General features: G+C 41.0%; 1 protein-coding gene, 1 long non-coding RNA gene and 1 other non-coding gene across 5 annotated transcripts; 1 reads left to right on the top strand and 2 right to left on the bottom strand.

Annotated features, from left to right (window-relative positions):
- The first annotated feature begins 4536 nt into the window (after positions 1 to 4536).
- On the top strand, positions 4537 to 6459 carry LOC135556597 (uncharacterized). Its single transcript, XR_010458024.1, has 3 exons — positions 4537 to 4818; positions 4966 to 5316; positions 5622 to 6459. It is a non-coding gene; the product is annotated as an uncharacterized LOC135556597 (long non-coding RNA).
- A 993-nt stretch (positions 6460 to 7452) lies between these two features.
- LOC135556586 (uncharacterized) lies at positions 7453 to 19249 on the bottom strand. Of its 3 annotated transcripts, none has more exons than XR_010458022.1 (6): positions 19079 to 19248; positions 17020 to 17072; positions 14093 to 14395; positions 13840 to 13899; positions 13468 to 13524; positions 7453 to 10583 (listed from the first exon to the last, which is right to left on the bottom strand). XR_010458022.1 is itself a non-coding variant. In XM_064989905.1 (6 exons), exons 1-6 carry the CDS (start codon positions 17577 to 17579, stop codon positions 10417 to 10419), a joined length of 654 nt encoding a protein of 217 aa, XP_064845977.1. In that variant the 5' UTR covers positions 17580 to 17632; the 3' UTR covers positions 7453 to 10416. The 3 variants fall into 3 exon arrangements, 1 of the variants encoding a protein (XP_064845977.1); XM_064989905.1 differs by lacking the exon at positions 19079 to 19248 and adding an exon at positions 17566 to 17632; XR_010458023.1 differs by lacking the exon at positions 17020 to 17072 and having other exon boundaries at positions 19079 to 19249.
- LOC135506379 (U2 spliceosomal RNA) lies at positions 12703 to 12902 on the bottom strand. Its single transcript, XR_010450465.1, has one exon. It is a non-coding gene; the product is annotated as a U2 spliceosomal RNA (small nuclear RNA).
- Positions 19250 to 19517: the final 268 nt, after the last annotated feature.

The following is a 19517-nucleotide window of genomic DNA, read 5'->3' on the forward strand; positions in this document are numbered from 1 at the left end:
AACATTTTTATGTGGCTCTTTACTTTACTTTTTCTTTATAGTGACCCTTTGCCTTGATGACAGCTTTGCACACTCTTGGCATTCTCTCAAACAGCTTCACGAGGAATAGTTTTCCAACAGTCTTGAAGGAGTTCCCACATATGCTGAGCACTTGTTGGCTGCTTTTCCTTCACTCTGCGGTCCAAATCATCCCAAACCATCTCAATTGGGTTGAGGTTGTGGGATTGTGGAGGCCATGTCATCTGATGCAGCACTCGATTGCTCTCCTTCTTGGACAAATAGTCCTTACACAGCCTGGAGGTGTGTATTAGGTCATTGTCCTGTTGAAGAACAAATGATAGTTCCACTAAGCGCAAACCAGATGGGATGGCATATCGCTGCAGAATGCTGTGGTAGCCATGCTGGTTAAGTTTGCAATGAATCCTAAATAAATCACAGACAGTGTCACCAGCAAAGCACCCCCACGCAATCACACCTCCTCCTCGATGCTTCATGGTGGGAATCACACATGCTGAGCTCATCCGTTCACCTACTCTGCTTTTCACAAAGACACGGCGGTTGGAACCAAAAACCTCAAATTTGGACTCATCAGACCAAAGAACAGATTTCCACTGGCCTAATGTCCATTACCTGTGTTTCTTGGCCAAAGCAAGTCTCTTCTTATTATTGGTGTCCTTTAGTAGTGGTTAATTTGTAGCAATTCGACCATGAAGGCCTGATTCACGCAGTCTCCGCTGAACAGTTGATGTTGAGATGTGTCTGTTAGTTGAACTCTGTGAAGCATTTATTTGGGCTGCAATCTAAGGTGCAGTTAACTCTAATGAACTTATCCTCTGCAGCAGAGGTAACTTTGGGTCTTCCTTTCCTGTGGCAGTTCTCATGAGAGCCAGTTTCATTGTAGCGCTTGATGGTTTTTGCGACTGCACTTTCAAAGTTGTCTGACCTTCATGTCTTAAAGTAATGATGGATAGTCGTTTCACTTTGCTTATTTGAGCGGTTCTTGCCATAATATGGACTTGTCTTTTACCAAATAGGGCCATCTTCTATATACCACCCCTACCTTGTCACAACACAACTGATTGGCTCAAATGCACTATAAGAAGGAAAAAATTCCACAAATGAACTTTTAACAAGGCACACCTGTTAAATGAAATGCATTCCAGGTGACTACTTCATCAAACTGGTTGAGAGAATGCCAAGAGTGGAGCTGTCATCAAGGAAAAGGGTGGCTATTTGAAGAAAATATAAAATATAACATTTTTTGATTTGTTTAACACTTTTTTTGTTACGAAATGATTCTCAATGTGTTATTTCATATTTTTCACTATTATATTACAACATAGAAAATAGTAAAAAATCAAGAAAAACCCCTCGATACACTATGACTTGTAGGCCTCTCTTGGTCTCTCACCCTCTGTGAAATTTGGTGGAGGATCGGTGATGATCTGGGGGTGCTTCAACAAGGCTGGAATCAGACAGATTTGTCTTTGTGAAGGACACATGAATCAAGCCACATACAAGGTTGTCCTAGAAGAAAACTTGCTTCCTTCTGCTCTGACAATGTTTCCCAACTCTGTGGATTGGTTTTTCCAGCAGGACAATGCTCCATGCCACACTGCCAGGTCAATCACGGTGTGGATGGAGGACCACCAGATCAAGACCTGTCATGGCCAGCCCAATCTCCAAACCTGAACCCCATTGAAAACCTCTGGAATGTGATCAAGAGGGAGATGGATGGTCACATACCATCAAACAAAGCCGAGCTGCTTGAACTTTTGCGCCAGGAGTGGCATTAAGTTACCCAACATCAATGTGAAAGACTGGTGGAGGGCATGCCAAGAAGTGCTGTTGTGTTGTTTAAAAATACATTTGAACTTATTTTCTTTGCATTATTCGAAGTCTGACAACACTGCATATCTTTTGTTATTTGGACAATTTGTCATTGTCTGCAAACAAATGCACGAAATGACAATATTTAGATTTGGAATTTGGGAGAAATGTTGTAAGTAGTTTATAGAATAAAACAAAAAATTTAATTTTACCCAAACACATACCTATAAATAGTAAAACCAGAGAAACTGATCATTTTGCAGTGGTCTCTTAATTTTTTCCAGACCTGTATATATATATATATATATATATATATATATATATATATATATATATATATATATATATATATATATATATATATATATATAGAGAGAGAGAGAGAGAGAGAGAGAGAGCGAGAGAGAGAGCAGAGTTTTCCATCGTATTCCCCATGTTAGGCTAGCTTCCTCTCTGTAGTGTATGTAGGTCTTTGTTAACAAATATTTACGGTGTGATTTTTTGATAACACTTTACATTACAGTGCTCTTATTACTGTGTAATTAGTCCTACAATTAGTAAGTACAATTTAAGTATTGCAATCACTCATTACAATCATTACATTGTACCTAGGGTAGGTTGCTGCTGTAAGTTAGTGTAAGTACAATGTAACAATGAGTAATTACAATACTTGTTCATCTGCACGTACAGGTATAATTACACAGTAATAATGACACTGTAATGTAAAGTTTTACAGATTTTTCCAAATGGTGGAACTAAATAGAGTTGAAGTCGGAATTTACATACACCTTAGCCAAATACATTTAAACTCAGTTTTTCACAATTCCTGACATTTAATCCTAATAAAAATACCCTGTCTTAGGTCAGTTAGGATCACCACTTTATTTTTAGAATGTGAAATGTCAGAATAATGGTAGAGAGTATTATTCATTTCAGCTTTTATGTATTTCATCACATTCCCAGTGGGTCAGAAGTTTATATACACTCAATTAGTATTTGGTAGCATTGCCTTTAAAATGTTTAACTTGGGTCAAACGTTTTGGGTAGCCTTCCACAAGCTTCCCACAATAAGTTGGGTGTATTTTGGCCCATTCCTCCTGACAGAGCTGGTGTAACTGAGTCAGGTTTGTAGGCCTCCTTGCTCGCACATGCTTTTTCAGTTCTGCCCACAATTTTTCTGTAGGATTGATGTCAGGGCTTTGTGATGGCCACTCCAATAACATTACTTTGTTGTCCTTAAGCCATTTTGCCACAACTTTGGAAGTATGCTTGGGGTCATTGTCCATTTGGAAGACCCATTTGCGACCAAGCTTTAACTTCCTGACAGATGTCTTGAGATGTTGCTTCAATATATCCACATAATTTCCCTTCCTCATGATGCCACCTATTTTGTGAAGAGCACCAATCCCTCCTGCAGCAAGCACCCCCACAACATGATGCTGCCACCCCCGTGCTTCACAGTTGGGATGGTGTTCTTCGGCTTGCAAACCTCCCCCTTTTTCCTCCAAACATAACGATGGTCATTATGGCCAAACAGTTCTATTTTTGTTTCATCAAACTAGAGGTAATTTCTCTAAAAAGTACTATCTTTGTCCCCATGTGCAGTTGCAAACCGTAGTCTGGCTTTTTTATGGCAGTTTTGGAGCAGTGGCTTCTTCCTTGCTGAGCGGCCTTTCAGGTTATGTCGATATAGGACTCGTTTTACTGTGGATATAGATACTTTTGTACCTGTTTCCTCCAGCATCTTCACAAGGCCCTTTGCTGTTGTTCTGGGATCGATTTGCACTTTTCGCACTAGAGTGCGTTCATCTCTAGAAGTCAGAGCGCATCTCCTTCCTGAGCGGTATGATGGCTGCCTGGTCCCATGGTGTTTATACTTGCATACTATTGTTTGTACAGACGAACGTGGTACCTTCAGGCGTTTGGAAATTGCTCCCAAGGATGAACCAGACTTGTAAAGGTCTATCATTTTTTTCTGAGGTCTTGGCTGATTTCTTGTGATTTTCCCATGTTATCAGGCAAAGAGGCACTGAGTTTGAAGGTAGGCCTTGAAAAACTTCCACAGGTACACCTCCAATTGACTCAAATGATGTAAATTAGCCTATCACAAGCTTCTAAAGCCATGACATTTTCTGGAATTTTCCAAGCTGTTTAAAGGCACAGTCAACTTAGTGTATGTAAATTTCTGACCCACTGGAATTGTGATACAGTGAATTATAAGTGAAGTAATCTGTCTATAAACAATTGTTGGAAAAATTACCTTTGTCATGCACAAAGTAGCTGTCCTAACCGACTTGCCAAAAGTATAGTTTGTTAACAATACATTTGTGGAGTGGTTGAAAAATGAGTTTTGATGACTCCAACCTAAGTGTATGTAAACTTCTGTCTTCAACTGTACATAAAGTGCTTTTATTCTAAATGGTCAAACTATTTGTCTCATATATTCATTATTTGATTTTCATAGACAATACTCACTTTTGATGATGAGAATCATCACGGTCCTCATCATGCGTTGTAACAGGAACAGCCTCCCAGTCCTCACTTACAGAAAAGCTTTAACTCTGACTTAAACATGAAATGAAAGTGTGTTGGGGGTGTGGTGGAGCACAATAACCACTTCCTAAAAGGTTCATCCCCAGGCATCCAATCAGAAAAGCACATTTAGAATGTATTTCTCAGAACTGGGCTTAGATTTACTTTTCCTACACATTTTGACTCAAATTGAAAGGATAGTTCAACTTCAACTATCACAGTGTACTTGCAAAAAAATAATGAATGGAGGAATCTTGCACACTTGAGAGCAGTTAAAAAAACATTCTGATACAGTTTAAACCTTTCCTTGACTGGCTCTCGGTGGCCCTCTTTGTTTCCTGTACCTGTGGTAGGTGGACTTGTACACGCAGAAAAAAAGGAACTTGCATTCACATCCTTCTTTCGGTAACTGACAGGAAACAATGAACAAGAGAACAGCTCTAACAATTCTATGCTGTAAGTAGAAATGTATTTTATCCACTTGGGAGATACATTGTTTATATTTCATTAGGTTTAAGTACTCTGTTAATTTGGTTTAAAAAATGTAAATGTGTTATGAACATTTGATTTAAATCGCCTCTTTGGTCTTTGTTTTTATGAAAGGTTCCATGTTCTGTGAGGCTTTTGGAGCAGGTCAAAATGAGATTCTAGTGGAACCAGGGGACACAGTCACCCTTGGCTGTGACATTACCCTGGAGTATGAGGTCATGTGGTTTGTTCTTCGTCCTGATGCCACTCTTTCAGTAGCCATCACTATAAAGACAAATACACCCCTGAGCCTCAACAAAAAGTTTGATGGCCGTTTCAAGTCAGTGTATGACACAGGCCTGTTCCGAAGCAATCTGAGCATACTGAACATCTCAGAGAGTGACGTGGGTCTGTACTACTGTGTTGAGCAGAGGACTAACATATTTGAGATCGGAAGTGGGACCAAGCTCTCCCTTATCAGTGGTGGTGAGTAAACTCTGCATTATAACTGCATAACTGTGGTTTTGCATTGGGAGTGTTCTAAAGATATCCACCTGGTCAATGTTTAATCTCAGTCAATTCAGGATATGTATTTAAATTATAAATCTATACCAAAACATAGGAAGAAACAAATATAATATTTATGTACTCACATGCACTTGATACATTTCTTGATTGTTTTCAATACAGTATGTTTAGAATTGTTTTTCAATTGTGATAAATATAATAAAATCTGATTTAATCTTTATATTCCCACACCAAGAAGGCATTCTGTCATTCTGTCATTTCAGATCAGCTCTCTACTACTGTTGTTGGGATGAAGTTGTCATGGTTTATCACCTTGATCATAGCCCCCATGTTCTCTGTGCTGGGGTCTGCTCTCTGTGTCTTCTGCTGTTGACGACCTGCTAAGAAATTATTTGCACCCAATAATTCTCATTTTCACATTGAATCAGCTTTCTGAAATGTATTTTTTTAATACTTATGTGGTGCAACTCACTGTCTGTAAATCGGGTATTGGTGTTTATTGCGCATTTCATGAAGATAAAAAAAATAGCTGTCCTCTTACACTGTAGATCCTGACAAAATGAGGATTCTGGAACAATTTGGTTGAAGCCTGTCATCGAGAGGACCAAGAGTGAGTATAGGAGGACAAACAGGAATAAAATGTAAAAATGCTGAGAGTAAAAGTAACATTTCTGGTGTTTTATGAAGTCTCCTGTGACACACGGGGTTAAACTTCTGCCACTCCATACATCCAAGTAGGTGGACGATGGGATCTACATGTGTCCAGATTGGTTTCACATCTTTTTATTTATTGTGTTATTCCAGTGTTGATTGCATGACCAGTATGTTCAGGGTGTTAGAGATAGAAATTTATTGAACAAGATCATTTTAGACATCTGATCTTAAATCATTTACATCATATCTACCATTCCATCCAAGGACCAATTATCAAAACAGAACTGGTTTAACCATAAATCTGCAACTGTAAATATATTTTTTAATCTGAAACACAACAACCTGCTGTAATACTGCATTCGGATGTATTCAGACCGCTTGACTTTTCCCCGCATTGTTACGTTACAGCTTATTCTAAAATTGATTAAATTATATTTTTCTTCAGTCTACACACAGTACCATTTAATTACAAAGCAAAAAAAACAAAAACATTTTGGCACATGTGCGCACACATATATATAAGAAGAAGTAAATATCACATTTACATAAGTATTCAGACCATGCTTCACCGTATGAATGGTGCCAGGTTTCCTCCAGATGTGACAATTGGCATTCAGGCCAGAGTTCAATCTTGGTTTCATCAGACCAGAGAATCTTGTTTCTCATGGTCAGTCCTTTAGCTGCCTTTTGGCAAACTCCAAGTGGGCTGTCATGTGCCTTTTACTGAAGAGTGGCTTCCGTCTGGCCACTCCACCATAAAGACCTGATTGGTGGAGTGCTGCATAGATTGTTGTCCTTCTAGAAGGTTCTCCCATCTCCACAGAGGAACTCTAGAGCTCCACCAGTGACCAACAGGATCTTGGTCATCTCCCTGACCAAGGTCATTCTCCCGATTGCTCAGTTTGGCCGGATGGCCAGCTCTAGGGAGAGTCTGTCATTTCAAACTTCTTCCATTTAAGCATGATGGAGGCCACTGTATTCTTGGGGAACTTCAATGCTGCAGAAATGTTTCAATACCTTTCCCCAGATCTGTGCCGACACAATCCTGTCTCGGAGCTCTACGGACAATTCCTTCAATCTCATGGCTTGGTTTTTTACCTCTGTCATGCACCGTCAACTGTGGGACCTTGTTTAGCTTTCCAAATCATGTCCAATCAATTGAATTTACCACGGGTGGACTCCAATCAAGATTTAGAAACAATCAAGGAGGATTAATGGAAACAGGATGCATCGGAGCTTAATTTTGAGTCTGAATACTTATGTAAATAAAGGTATGTTTTAAATGTTTTATTAATTAGATACATTTTCTAAAAACATGTTATCTTTGTTATTATGGGGTATTGTGTGTAGATTGAGGAAAACAACAAATATATTCCATTTTAGAATAAGGCTGTAATGTAACAAAAAGTGGAACGCAGTGGATAACAAATAGACCTTGGATACAAATCAGAAAAGAGCAAGATTTTATTCAAAAGGTTAAAAACATTTCTGTCACTCCACAACTGGTTGACAATACAAAATATATATTTTTAAAACACATTGTGGACCACACAGTTGAGACACTAAAAGCAGTCAGTCAAACATTGCACAGAATTTTCCTTGGAGTCCTCTAAAATAGATTCAATCATCTAAACATTATTGCTATCGATACATAAACAAAGTAGAGTAAATAAGAGGACATTCAGGAACTTCTAAAAGGTCTGTGATAGAGGATGAGACAGCAAGCATTGAAAAGACATTCACATTGTTACCTGTAACATGTAGCATTTCATTATGGCTGGACAGTTGGCAAAAAAGATCCCTATTTTTTCAAGGGAACCATCATTACAGAAAGAACAGTCACGTTCATCTGAAGGGAATGTTTGTGTATCGACCAGTCTTAATATCGCGAGGGGCCAATTCACATCTACATTAGCAAAAATATTAATTAGATAACTGTACATACATCAGGTTGTCACAAAAGTGCATTTAAAAACAGCAGTGTGCACAATTTGTTACTTTCAAATTACCTTCAGTAAAAAATACAAATAAAATCCAACTATGTTGATCTTAAAAGAAAATCTTGGATCATAAATATGTATTTGAATGATCCCATTATCATAATAGGTGTAATCATACAATAGAACATAATGGTTTTGGTATCAGTACAATGACAGTACAGTAAATTGTGCACATCTCCCAGAATAGGGAACACAGAATGTAATGCTGACAATGATCAACTGTTATAAAGGTTGAAGAAAATCATAAGTACAGTAGTTATACAGTAAGGCTGAGGGTTTAAAGTGATAGTTTAGGATTTTCCACAACTTATTGTTAGCCTCCTCACTCTGTCAAGTCCTTGGGCCAGGAGAAACAGTAATGCATGGTTCAGTTCCCTTTAAACAGCCACTTCAAAATGTCATAACTTAAGCCACCACTAAGCTGATGCCCAATAGAAGTGAATGGGACATTGCATTTAGAAGGCACTTTCAACAAGATTCCACCGGCGCAAAGCAGCAATCAACATGCCCCTGAGTTTGATTTGATTGATTAGAAATGCTCATGGCAAGCCCAAAGACAGGGCAATATTTCTATTTTTAATTTCACCTTAATTTAACCAGGTAGGCTAGTTGAGAACAAGTTCTCATTTGCAACTGCGACCTGGCCAAGATAAAGCAAAGCAGTGTGACACAGACAGAGTTACACATGGAGTAAACAATAAACAAGTCAATGACACAGTAGAAAAAAAGAAAGTCTATATACATTGTGTGCAAAAGGCATGAGGAGGTAGGCAATAAATAGGCCATAGGAGCAAATAATAACAATTTAGCAGATTAACACGAGTGATAAATGAGCAAATGATGTGCAAGTAGAGATACTGGTGTGCAAAAGAGCAGAAAAGTAAATACAATAAAAACAGTATGGGATGAGGTAGGTAGATTGGGTGGGCTATTTACAGATGGACTAAGTACAGCTGCAGCGGTTGGTTAGCTGCTCAGATAGCTTTTTGCAATTCGTTCCAGTCACTGTCAGCAGAGACCTGGAAGGAAAGGCGGCCAAATGAGGTGTTGGCTTTGGGGATGATCAGTGAGATATACCTGCTGGAACGTGTGCTACGGGTGGGTGTCGTTATCGTGACCGGTGAACTGAGATAAGGCGGAGCTTTACCTAGCATAGACTTATAGATGACCTGGAGCCAGTGGGTCTGGTAACGAATATGAAGCAAGGGCCAGCCGACTCGAACATACAGGTCACAGTGGTGGGTGGTATAAGGTGATTTGGTAACAAAACAGATGGCACTGTGATAGACTGCATCCAGTTTGCTGAGTAGAGTGTTGGAAGCTAAATTTGTAGATGGCATCGCCGAAGTCGAGGATCGGTAGGATAGTCAGTTTTACTAGGGTAAGTTTGGCGGCGTGAGTGAAGGAGGCTTTGTTGCGAAATAGAAAGCCGATTCTAGATTTGATTTTGGATTGGAGATGTTTAATATGAGTCTGGAGAGTTTACAGTCTAGCCAGACACCTAGGTATATATAGTTGTCCACATATTCTAGGATGGAACCGTCCAGGGTGGTGATGCTAGTCGGGCGGGCGGGTGTGGGCAGCGAACGATTAAAAAGCATGCATTTGGTTTTATTAGTGTTTAAGAGCAGTTGGAGGCCACGGAAGGAGTGTTGTATGGCATTGAAGCTCGTTTGGAGGTTAGTTAGCACAGTGTCCAAGGAAAGGCCAGAAGTATACAGAATGGTGTCGCCTGCGTAGAGGTGGATCAGGGAATCGCCCGCAGCAAGAGCGACATCATTGATATATACAGGGAAAAGAGTCAGCCAGAGAATTGAACCCTGTGGTACCCCCATAGAGACTGCCAGAGGTCCGGACAACATGGCCTCCGATTTGACACACTGAACTCCGTCTGCAAAGTAGTCGGTGAACCAGGCGAGGCAGTCATTAGAAAAACCAAGGCTATTGAGTCTGCCGATAAGAATACGGCGATTGACAGAGTCGAAAGCCTTGGCCAGGTCGATGAAGGCGGCTGCACAGTACGGTCTTTAATCGATGACGGTTATGATATTGTTTAGTACCTTGAGCATGGCTGAAGTGCACCATTGCCCGGCTCGGAAGCCGGATTGCACAGCGGAGAAGTTACGGTGGGATTCGAAATGGTCAGTGATCTGTTTATTAACTTGGCTTTCAAAACTTTAGAAAGGCAGGGCAGGATGGATATAGGTCTGTAACAGTTTGGGTCTTGGGTGTCACCCACTTTGAAGAGGGGGATGACCGCGGCAGCTTTCCAATCTTTAGGGATCTTGGACGATACAAAAGAGGTTGAACAGGCTGGTAATAGGGGTTGCAACAATGGTGGAGGATAGTTTTAGAAAGAGAGGGTCCAGATTGTCTGGCCAGCCTTAGTAACAAGATATCATTTTCATTGTTCTGCTGTGTCCATTGATGTGTTTTGATTTAGAACTTGGAGCTCGGCCAAGGGAGGTTCTTCCTTCAACTTTTTGTTTTTACATATCCTGATGCATACCACCACCACCACCACCAGCCCCCCTACTGGTACCAGTCCAGCAAGATGTTCCACAAGTAGACCTGGAGAGACAGAAAAAAAGAACTGTTCTTGTACTAGATTATTTCCTGATTCTAGTACTAACATATAAATGAACGCAAACTGCCATACAAGTAAACCCATGTTATGTAATGATTTCTCACGACAGGAAATGACTTCATAGCACTACTATAAAACTAACATTGACTTTGATGCAATATGGTGAAAAAAGTAAATGTACTGTATAAAACATGTGGCTAAAATTCCATCTAATGGGTATGCAGGCTTTTGTTACAGCCCTGCTCAAACACCCAATTCTGCTTTTCAAAGTCCTATTGAGCAGTAGAATCTGGTGTGCTAATGTATTGATATAAAATATTGAAACAATTACAAAAAAACATTTTTAAAAAGGCCTAATTCCCACAGTTAAAATTGAAGCAAGGTAATGGGAGTAATATCTTAGAGTAGCGTATGCATTCAGGTTTCAGGGGAGATATATTGACATTAATTTATACATTTCCATGCGTTCTATATTGCTAACGTTCTCTGAATTATTGTAGGAAAGAATGCAATCTCAGCAGCTTTCATGTGGTCCAAAACTTGCGCAAATGACACCAAAATTACACTTCTACAAACGTAATGCACCCGCAGCGCTGGAAAGGTGTTTAGGACATGTTCTATAGTTGCCATGTCGTCTCCCAGTAGCGGCCTAAGAACAGAGCTCCCGTAAATTTGTACATAGTTGTTTTGAATTATTCATTTTTGAATGTGTTTTGAATGTGTTTTTTTTTGCATATATCTGGGGGTTTGAGCCACGGATTTGCAAATTAACTGACAGGTTAACACTTGGGCTGGCTAGCTAGCTGATGAGTGTTTTTGTTTGAAAAATGCATCTGGACACAGTACAATCTTTTTTTTTCTTTTGAGAACATCATTTGAGTTGGTGGCTGAAGTGTGAGAGGAATGAGACAGTGGAACCCAGCAGAGCTAAGGCAGAGGGCTCGTAGAGTGGACGACTGGCTACTATTCTGAACTTAAGTGTGGTGAGATGTCTGGCGCTCAGAGCTGCTAAGGCATCACCCAAGTGGGTGCTACAGAGTGGAAGAGGAGAAGTCCAGTGGCTATACGACTCTGGCTGGTTCCCAGACTTGCCATCTACAAGATCTTCAGCAGACAGCAGACTCCCTTATCGTTATCTACCATCCTCTGTCTCGCTCCCGTTGCTCAAGCCATGAACTGACCCTCCATCTTTGGAGGATGCAGCTTTGAAAGACTTGACCTTTGCTTGTCTGTTTTGTTGCTCTTTAAGCACTTTGAAATTCTATGGAAAGTGTTAAAGAAATGTAATAAATTATTATTAATTAATACATAGTTAACTAGTGAGCTAACTTTTGATCTATCTAGCTAGGCCTAATGTTTACAATTTGACATCCAACCGCTAATGTATAGTCTCAACATTTAATACCATGCTGCTGCACTGACCCTGCTTCAGCACTTAAGTGTCTATCAGAGTATCAAACATGTATGCACAGCAGTGTTCTAAAATATTGGAGCATTGGGATCGAATTCAAGCAATTTCTATAACTGTCTAAACATTTAAATTAATAGAGGACGCGTACTGGGAGACAAGCCTCAGAATTGCGTAGCTATGTCACAATGGGACGCAGGACGACGTCTCAGCGTCTGGATTATGATTACGCTTTACTCTCCCGCTCCGGTCAACCGCACTTGAACAGAAACGCACATGATACAAACGTTGGCCTACACCAAAGAGACAAACAAAACTTGCGGTAGTCACTGAAAGGATATTTCCCACTGATTTGTATAAAAAATGTCAAGCGTTGAGAGACGTTTGATCGAACCAGTACAGGAAAATCTTCATATTGGATTTATTTTATTATGGTTTTACGCACTACTACCGGCAGGAAAAGCAATATACATGCAACCCTACCCTGCAGTTGAAAGTTGCCCATTTTAACACAACCCTTCCGAAAGACATGCATACATATACAGGTTGGACAGGTAGGAGCCTGTCTAACCTGGAGTAGTTGTGTGTGTGTGTGTGTGTGTGTGTGGGGTTCACTTCCCTCACGACTCGGGATTCAAACTGGCAACCTTCTTGTTGTTGGCTCACCTCTCTAACCACTAGGCTACCTGCAGCCAGAGGGGGGCACCCTTCCTGGAGAGCCTGCATTACTAGGTTGATGCATGCAGGGGACAGAGCAAGCCCCTATTCCATCTCCCCGTTCCAAAATACAATTTCACATATGGTCCCCAGATATGGGACGTAGCAGATATTAAACTGACAGGAACCGATTTAAGAGATACTGCATTTGATCTTAGCCAAAAGGCAGAGAAGCCAAAGTTGAAAAGTATCTTGACTGTCAAGCTAAATATGGCCAGAGGAGCCAGATGGGGGCAAATACACAACTATACACATTCCAAAACATATTGGCACATAAACCAGATCTGACCCACTTCTAGCTCCTGATCAGAGGTGATCATGACATCGAGTTAGACAACTTTACTTTCTAGTTCTACATGACAGATCCCAAAACAACTTGGAATGTATTTGATTTCAAATACAAACAGGGATCCCGTTATCGCTCTGATTCAGAGGGGTTGGGTTAAATGAGGAAGACATTTCAGTTGAAGACATTCAGTTGTACAACTGACTAGATATCCCCTTTCCCTCATTTAGAATGTTGCCGAGTGTCAGTTCACAACACAGCTGTCTATGTGAGGTGAAAATGTGGCTTTTCAAAAAAGACAGATTGGCAGGGTTTTCACTTTTGGTACAGTTCTGTTGGTTCTACTGCAACACACAAGCTCATTAAGTAGATGTGTTATACTATTTGAACAGAGTTCCGCTATTACTGCACAATTCACAATCTAAACTTAAACTTAAAGATCAGACGATGATTATACCTGGTGTGGTTGAAGATTGTTGTGGGGCTGCTGTGGTGGTCAGACTCTCAGTGCTACCTGAAAATATATCATAAGCAAAATACACTGTTTTCATGCTTGAATAACAATTATTTCTGCAGTACGAAGATGGTTCTTAATCTCAGCGTTTCCCAAACTTGGTCATGGGGACCCCAAGGGGTGTACGTTTTGGTTTTTGACTTAGTACTACACAGCTTATTTAAATAAGCTTGACGAAAGTTGATTATTTTAATTTAACTATGTAGTGCTCAGGAAAAAAGAACGCCAACATGTGTATCCCCTGGGGTCCCCGGTTGAAGTTTGGGAAACCCTGCATTATCTTCTTCCAGGTTAAAGATCAGGTGACAATAATACCTCCTCGTGTGGTTGTAGATAGTTGTGGGGCTGCTGTAGTGGTTGAACTCTCAGTAATGTCTGAAAATATACCATAAGAAAAAGCTTAATGAATTTGTGATAAATAGTGCTGCAATGTTTACAATAGCAATAACCACTTTATAACTGATATTTCATCCCTTCAGCACAGCTAAGCAACAGTGGAGCGTTAGAAACCGCTCCGTCACACTTTTCACTGAAGCTTTTTAATGCAAAAAAAGAGGAGGCTTCTTACTTGTCATTTCAAGTACAATTCTTATTTGACCTGGAAGACCACCGTCTGTATAATAAACTGTCTCTGTATCTTCTTCGGTTACATTGTGAATTACAACAGTACAGCCATTGGAGTCGTTCATCAGCTGGATCCTGCCCAGATAATTTGGTCCCTCGGTGATCACGTTGTTCTCATAAGTGACCACTGGGCCTTTTCTCTCTGTGTATAATCCGAAGTCCGACTCAGGACATTGGCCATCAGTTATTGGTATAGTTACGGACCCTCCTCTGGTTACACTAAGATAACGTATACCTGAGTGTAGCACTGTAAAAATGAGAAAAAAAACACCCGTATATTATTTTTTTACCGCCACAGCAAAAGTTATTTAATATTATAATGTTGCTCCCGAGGCTCTCTTTCAAGATGCTAGTGCTATTTACATACACTTTCTCTCAGCCAACAAGACAAGTAATTACATAAACAGAAGTCATGTAAAGCAGTATTGTTATGAATTGTATTAAAGGTGTCTGACAGGATAATTTTTTAATAATTCATAAAAGATGCTGGGATTGTGTACAACAATCCCGACGCTCTGTCTGTTAATATATAATATGGTTTTGGAAAGCTCAAACTACCCTTATATCAATTGTACAGAAGATATATGTAGTACTGTGTACCATTTTAACACAGATTCCAACGGACATGTTTTGCATTGCACATTTTCCCCAAACTACATCACTTTCTGAGCAAATGGAAACATGGGAAGGAACAGAAAATAAACGTCCGCTCGAACTATGTCCCACCAAAAACAAATACTGAATTATATGGTAAAACACAACAGTAAAAGTGTATATCTTCTATTTGTAAAGTAATTTAGGATGATAATTATGTTGATTACTGGTTTCAAAACCAGTATTGCAATTAAGGATAGAGCGTTTCACACCTTCAATTCCACTCAGCTAATTATAATGAAGTTGGTCAGAAAGGCAAACTTTACCAGCCACCAGCAGAAAACAAACATGCTTCGATGTCTCCAACTTACAATAGGAGTGTAACGGTACAGTACTCATACCGAACCGGTCGGGGACCTTGGTCCAGTCTGCACTGTGTATGAATACATTCAAAAAATGAATGAATACATTAAACAAAAGAACACTAGGCCTGTGCCTACTCCGCATTGTACAGTGATCTCCAAAAGTATTGGGGGGGTTAAAGGTACAGACTCAGCGTATTTTCCTCCATATCGGGTGAACTGAATTACAGCACTTTTTGTACATAGTGCCCCCCATTTGAGGGGACCAAAAGTATTGGGACAAATTCACTGAAATGTGTATTCAATTAGTCAAACGTGTAGTATTTGGTCTCATAAACCTGGCACGTAATGACATCAAACTTGTTACTTTACAAACCTTTTGGATGCATTTGCGGTTTGTGTTTCAAATTATTTTGTGGCCAACAGAAATGAACAGTAAATAATGTATTGTGTAATTTTTATTGTAAATAAAAATAGAATGTTTCTAATCACTTCTAAATGAATGTGCATGCTACCATGATTATGGATAGTCTTGAATGAATCATGAATAATGATGAGAAAGTTAGACACACAAAATTGTCTGTAGCGGTGGTGTTCTCCGTTCTGCTCTACGACCCCGACAAGCATCTTGGGGGACTCTGCCAACTTCTGTCTGTAGCGTCCAAACAGTTTGGGATACCCCTCTGCGGAAAGGTGAGACTCAAACATGTACATGTGGCTTGTTTTTCTTTAAGACCATGGCCACAGGAAGTAGGAGTGCTGAGGGTTCTGCAACACCCCCTGAAAAATCTGAATATTAAATATCATAATTTCACAAAATTAGTTCACTGGACTTTCACTAGTCCTGTATTAGCAGACAGATATAGCCTTCTCTATCACAGCCCCCCAAAAATGACAGCGCTGCAATATATATATCAGTGTATTGCAGAAATCGTGCATGCATTGGATTGCAATGCAGGTGTGGTAAAATAATCCAGTCCAGTTTAATGAATTATAGTGTAGGCTAATTCGAGACCGAGTGACGCAGTGTTTAAGACACTGCATCGCAGTGCTAGAGGAGTCAATTCCAGGCTGTATCACAACCAACCGTGATCGGGAGTCCCATAGGGCGGCACACAATTGGCCCATCGTCGTCCGGGTTTCGGGAAGGGTTTGGCCATCATTGTAAATAAACGTGAATAATTTACAATGAAGGCCTACCCCGGCCAAACTTGGATGACACTGGGCCAATTGTGTGCCGCCCTATGGGACTCCCAATCACAACCGGATGTGATTCAGCCTGGATTTGAAACAGGGACTGTAGTGACACCTGCGCCATTCGGGGGCCCAGAAGAACACAGTGGCCTCCATTCTTAAACAGACAAAGGTTGAGCTGGCCACCCAGACAAACCGAGAAATCGGGGGAGAAGGGCCTTGGTCAGGGAGGTGACCAAGCACCTGATGGTCACCCTGACCGAGCTCCAGAGTTCCTCTGTGGATATGGGAGAACTTTCTGAAAGGACAACCATCTCTGCAGCACTCCACCAATCAGGCCTTTATGGTAGTGACCAGAGGGAAGCTACTCCTCAGTAAAAGGCACATGACAGCCCACTTGGTTTGGCAAAAGGCACCAAAAGGACTCTGACCATGAGCAACAAAATTCTCTGGTCTGATGAAACCAAGATTGATCTCTAGTCTGAAAGCAAAGCGTCACACCTGGAGGAAACCTCATACCGTCCCTATGGTACCCCATGTATATGGCCTCACCACTGTTATTTTACTGCTGCTCTTGAATGATTATTATTTTTTTCTTATACATTTTTTACACTTACGTTTCTAACAACTGCATTGTAAATAAGCATTTCACTGTAAGGTCTGCACACCTGTTGTATTCAGCGCATGTGACAAAATTAGATTTATTTAATTAAAAACCAACCTGAGTACGACTGGCTGGAAGACAGGAACCAGATGACTGCAATACTCAGACAACTAAAAAGAAATTGACAACTTGTTATCGACAAACTTTCATAACCAAGAGACTGTTAAGAGAAGTTATTCATATAAACGGTCATCAGACCTGTTTGAAACTTCATAACCAGAGCCATATAACTAAAGTTAACTGTTAATAGATGGCTCTGATCGTTTCTAGCTCATTTGGTCTCTGGCTTCGTATTGAACTTATCTGACGTTAACGTTACTTCATCATGGTCAAATTGGCTGACGTTACATAGATATTATAACTAGTAACCTATGTAGTCAGCTTTAACGTTAACCTACATTATCACAGACGCCGGTCAATAAAAAAACGCGACGTAGCCAAGTTAACTAGCTACAGGCCGAGAAGGTAGCTAGCGTTGACTTTGCTAGCTAGTTTGCCTCAGACAGCGCAAACTCGCAGAAAAGGTATACTTAACCTTGACTAAACAGTAGATATCGGTCAGAATTGATGCTACATACATCGTCGAACAAGCAGAAGACTCACCTGCGGAAACTCATCTTGATTAATTAGTTACAGCTGAAAACGAATTTTAGTCCTGGAAATCTATAACTGCGAAACTCATCTTGATTAATTAGTTACAGCTGAAAACGAGCCCGATTTTATCGACAGTGCCGCAGAAATCTATAACCTAAACCCTGGGTCGCTACACTAACAAGCACGTCCTCGCGGTAAAGAGCTTGCGGCTCTACGTCTTACAGGAACGCGCTCACTGACATCTGACACCAATGTAATGAAACCGCGGGGAGCAGGTCTCGAACCCTCGACCTTCGAACCCGAGGTGCTTCCAGAGGTCCGGAGCGATATCGACAGTGCCGCAGAAGCATTCTCGTGCGGCAGGGTCGATTTCCGCGCTTATAAACCCTGGGTCGCTACACTACTCCTTTCAAAGAGCGTGCGGCTCTACGTCTTACAGGAACGCGCTCACTGACATCTGACACCAATGTAATGAAACCGCAGGGAGCAGGTCTCGAACCTTCGAGCCCGAGGTCCGGTGCGATATCGACAGAGCTTCTCGTGCGGCTCGATTTCCGTCTTATAAACCCTGGGTCGCTAGGAACGCGCTCACTGACATCTGACACCAATGTAATGAAACAGCGGGGAGCAGGTCTCGAACCCTCGACCTTCGAACCCGAGGTCCGGCGCGCTATCGACTGTGCCGCAAAAGCTTGCTAGTGTTACAGATGTGAAATTGCTAGCTTAGTTAGCGGTGGTGCGCACTAAATAGCGTTTCAATGTTCTGAGACTTTATTTTACTACGCAAGTCAGTTAAGAACAAATTCTTAATTTCAATGACGGCATAGGAACAGTGGGTTAACTGCCTGTTCAGGGGCAGAACGACAGATTTTGTACCTTGTCAGCTCGGGGATTTGAACTTGCAACCTCTCGGTTACTAGTCCAATGCTCTAAACACTAGGCGACCTTGAAGTAGTAGTTCCCATTGCTCTGCAAGGGCCGCGGCTTTTATGGAGCGATGGGAAACGATGCTTCGTGGGTGACTGTTGTTGATGTGTGCAGAGGGTCCCTGGTTCGCGCGAGGGGACTGTCTAAAGTTATACTGTTACACTCGTATTAACATTGCCGGGGTTAACCAACTTCCCGCCATAAGGCGGTCAAGTAGACTACCACCCCCTTGTTAATATTCGCTCTCGTTCTACCAATAGCGAAGCAGAGCCAACACTCCAATCCAGATGGTTGCCAACCGCCATATACAATCCACAGAAGACGCAGCGCAGATCAATGCAGGGGGGAAATTCCTGTTAACATGAGTACATAGTGCTTTCTAGAAAGCAGCTAAAACCCCAGTGCAGTCAGGCAGGCTTTAGCCACTGATAAAAGGGGAAACCGTTTAGATTTAGTTATACAAAATGTGTTTATCTACATCATGTATATTATTTGTAATCTCACATCTGGCTCAAAAAAACGAAGTATCATGATGAAACGAAGCAAACTATTTAAATAAACATTTTGCTTAGTTAAAATAAAACGTCTTACGTACCAACGCCGTTGCCAGACCACCACACTTCACTGCATGCTGTTTCTGAACTGCTGTGGCGGGAAACTGGAGGGAGTGATTTAGTGGTAGGCGGAGTCAGAGGAAGCGTTCGTTTTGTGCCCCGGTTCATAAATCAGTGCATCCTTTTCCCTCACCCCATCCTTAATATTGCGATTGGCAACTTCCATAAATGAGGTGCATTACCGCCACTGACCTAGTTCCTCTTCAGTCACCCACGTGGGTGTTAACCAATGAGGAGATGGCACGTGAATACCTGCTTCTATAAACCAATGAAGAGATGGGAGAGGCAGGACTTCCTCGTTGGCGCTCGCGAGCAGTGTGGGTTGAATAACATGGATTTCTAAATGTATTTTGCAGTGTGGTCAGTGTTGCAAAATAAATGTAGAAATCTATGTTATTCAATTATTGCACCAACACTACT

This window comes from Oncorhynchus masou, chromosome 2, assembly GCF_036934945.1.
Source record: "Oncorhynchus masou masou isolate Uvic2021 chromosome 2, UVic_Omas_1.1, whole genome shotgun sequence".
NCBI lineage: Eukaryota > Metazoa > Chordata > Actinopteri > Salmoniformes > Salmonidae > Oncorhynchus > Oncorhynchus masou.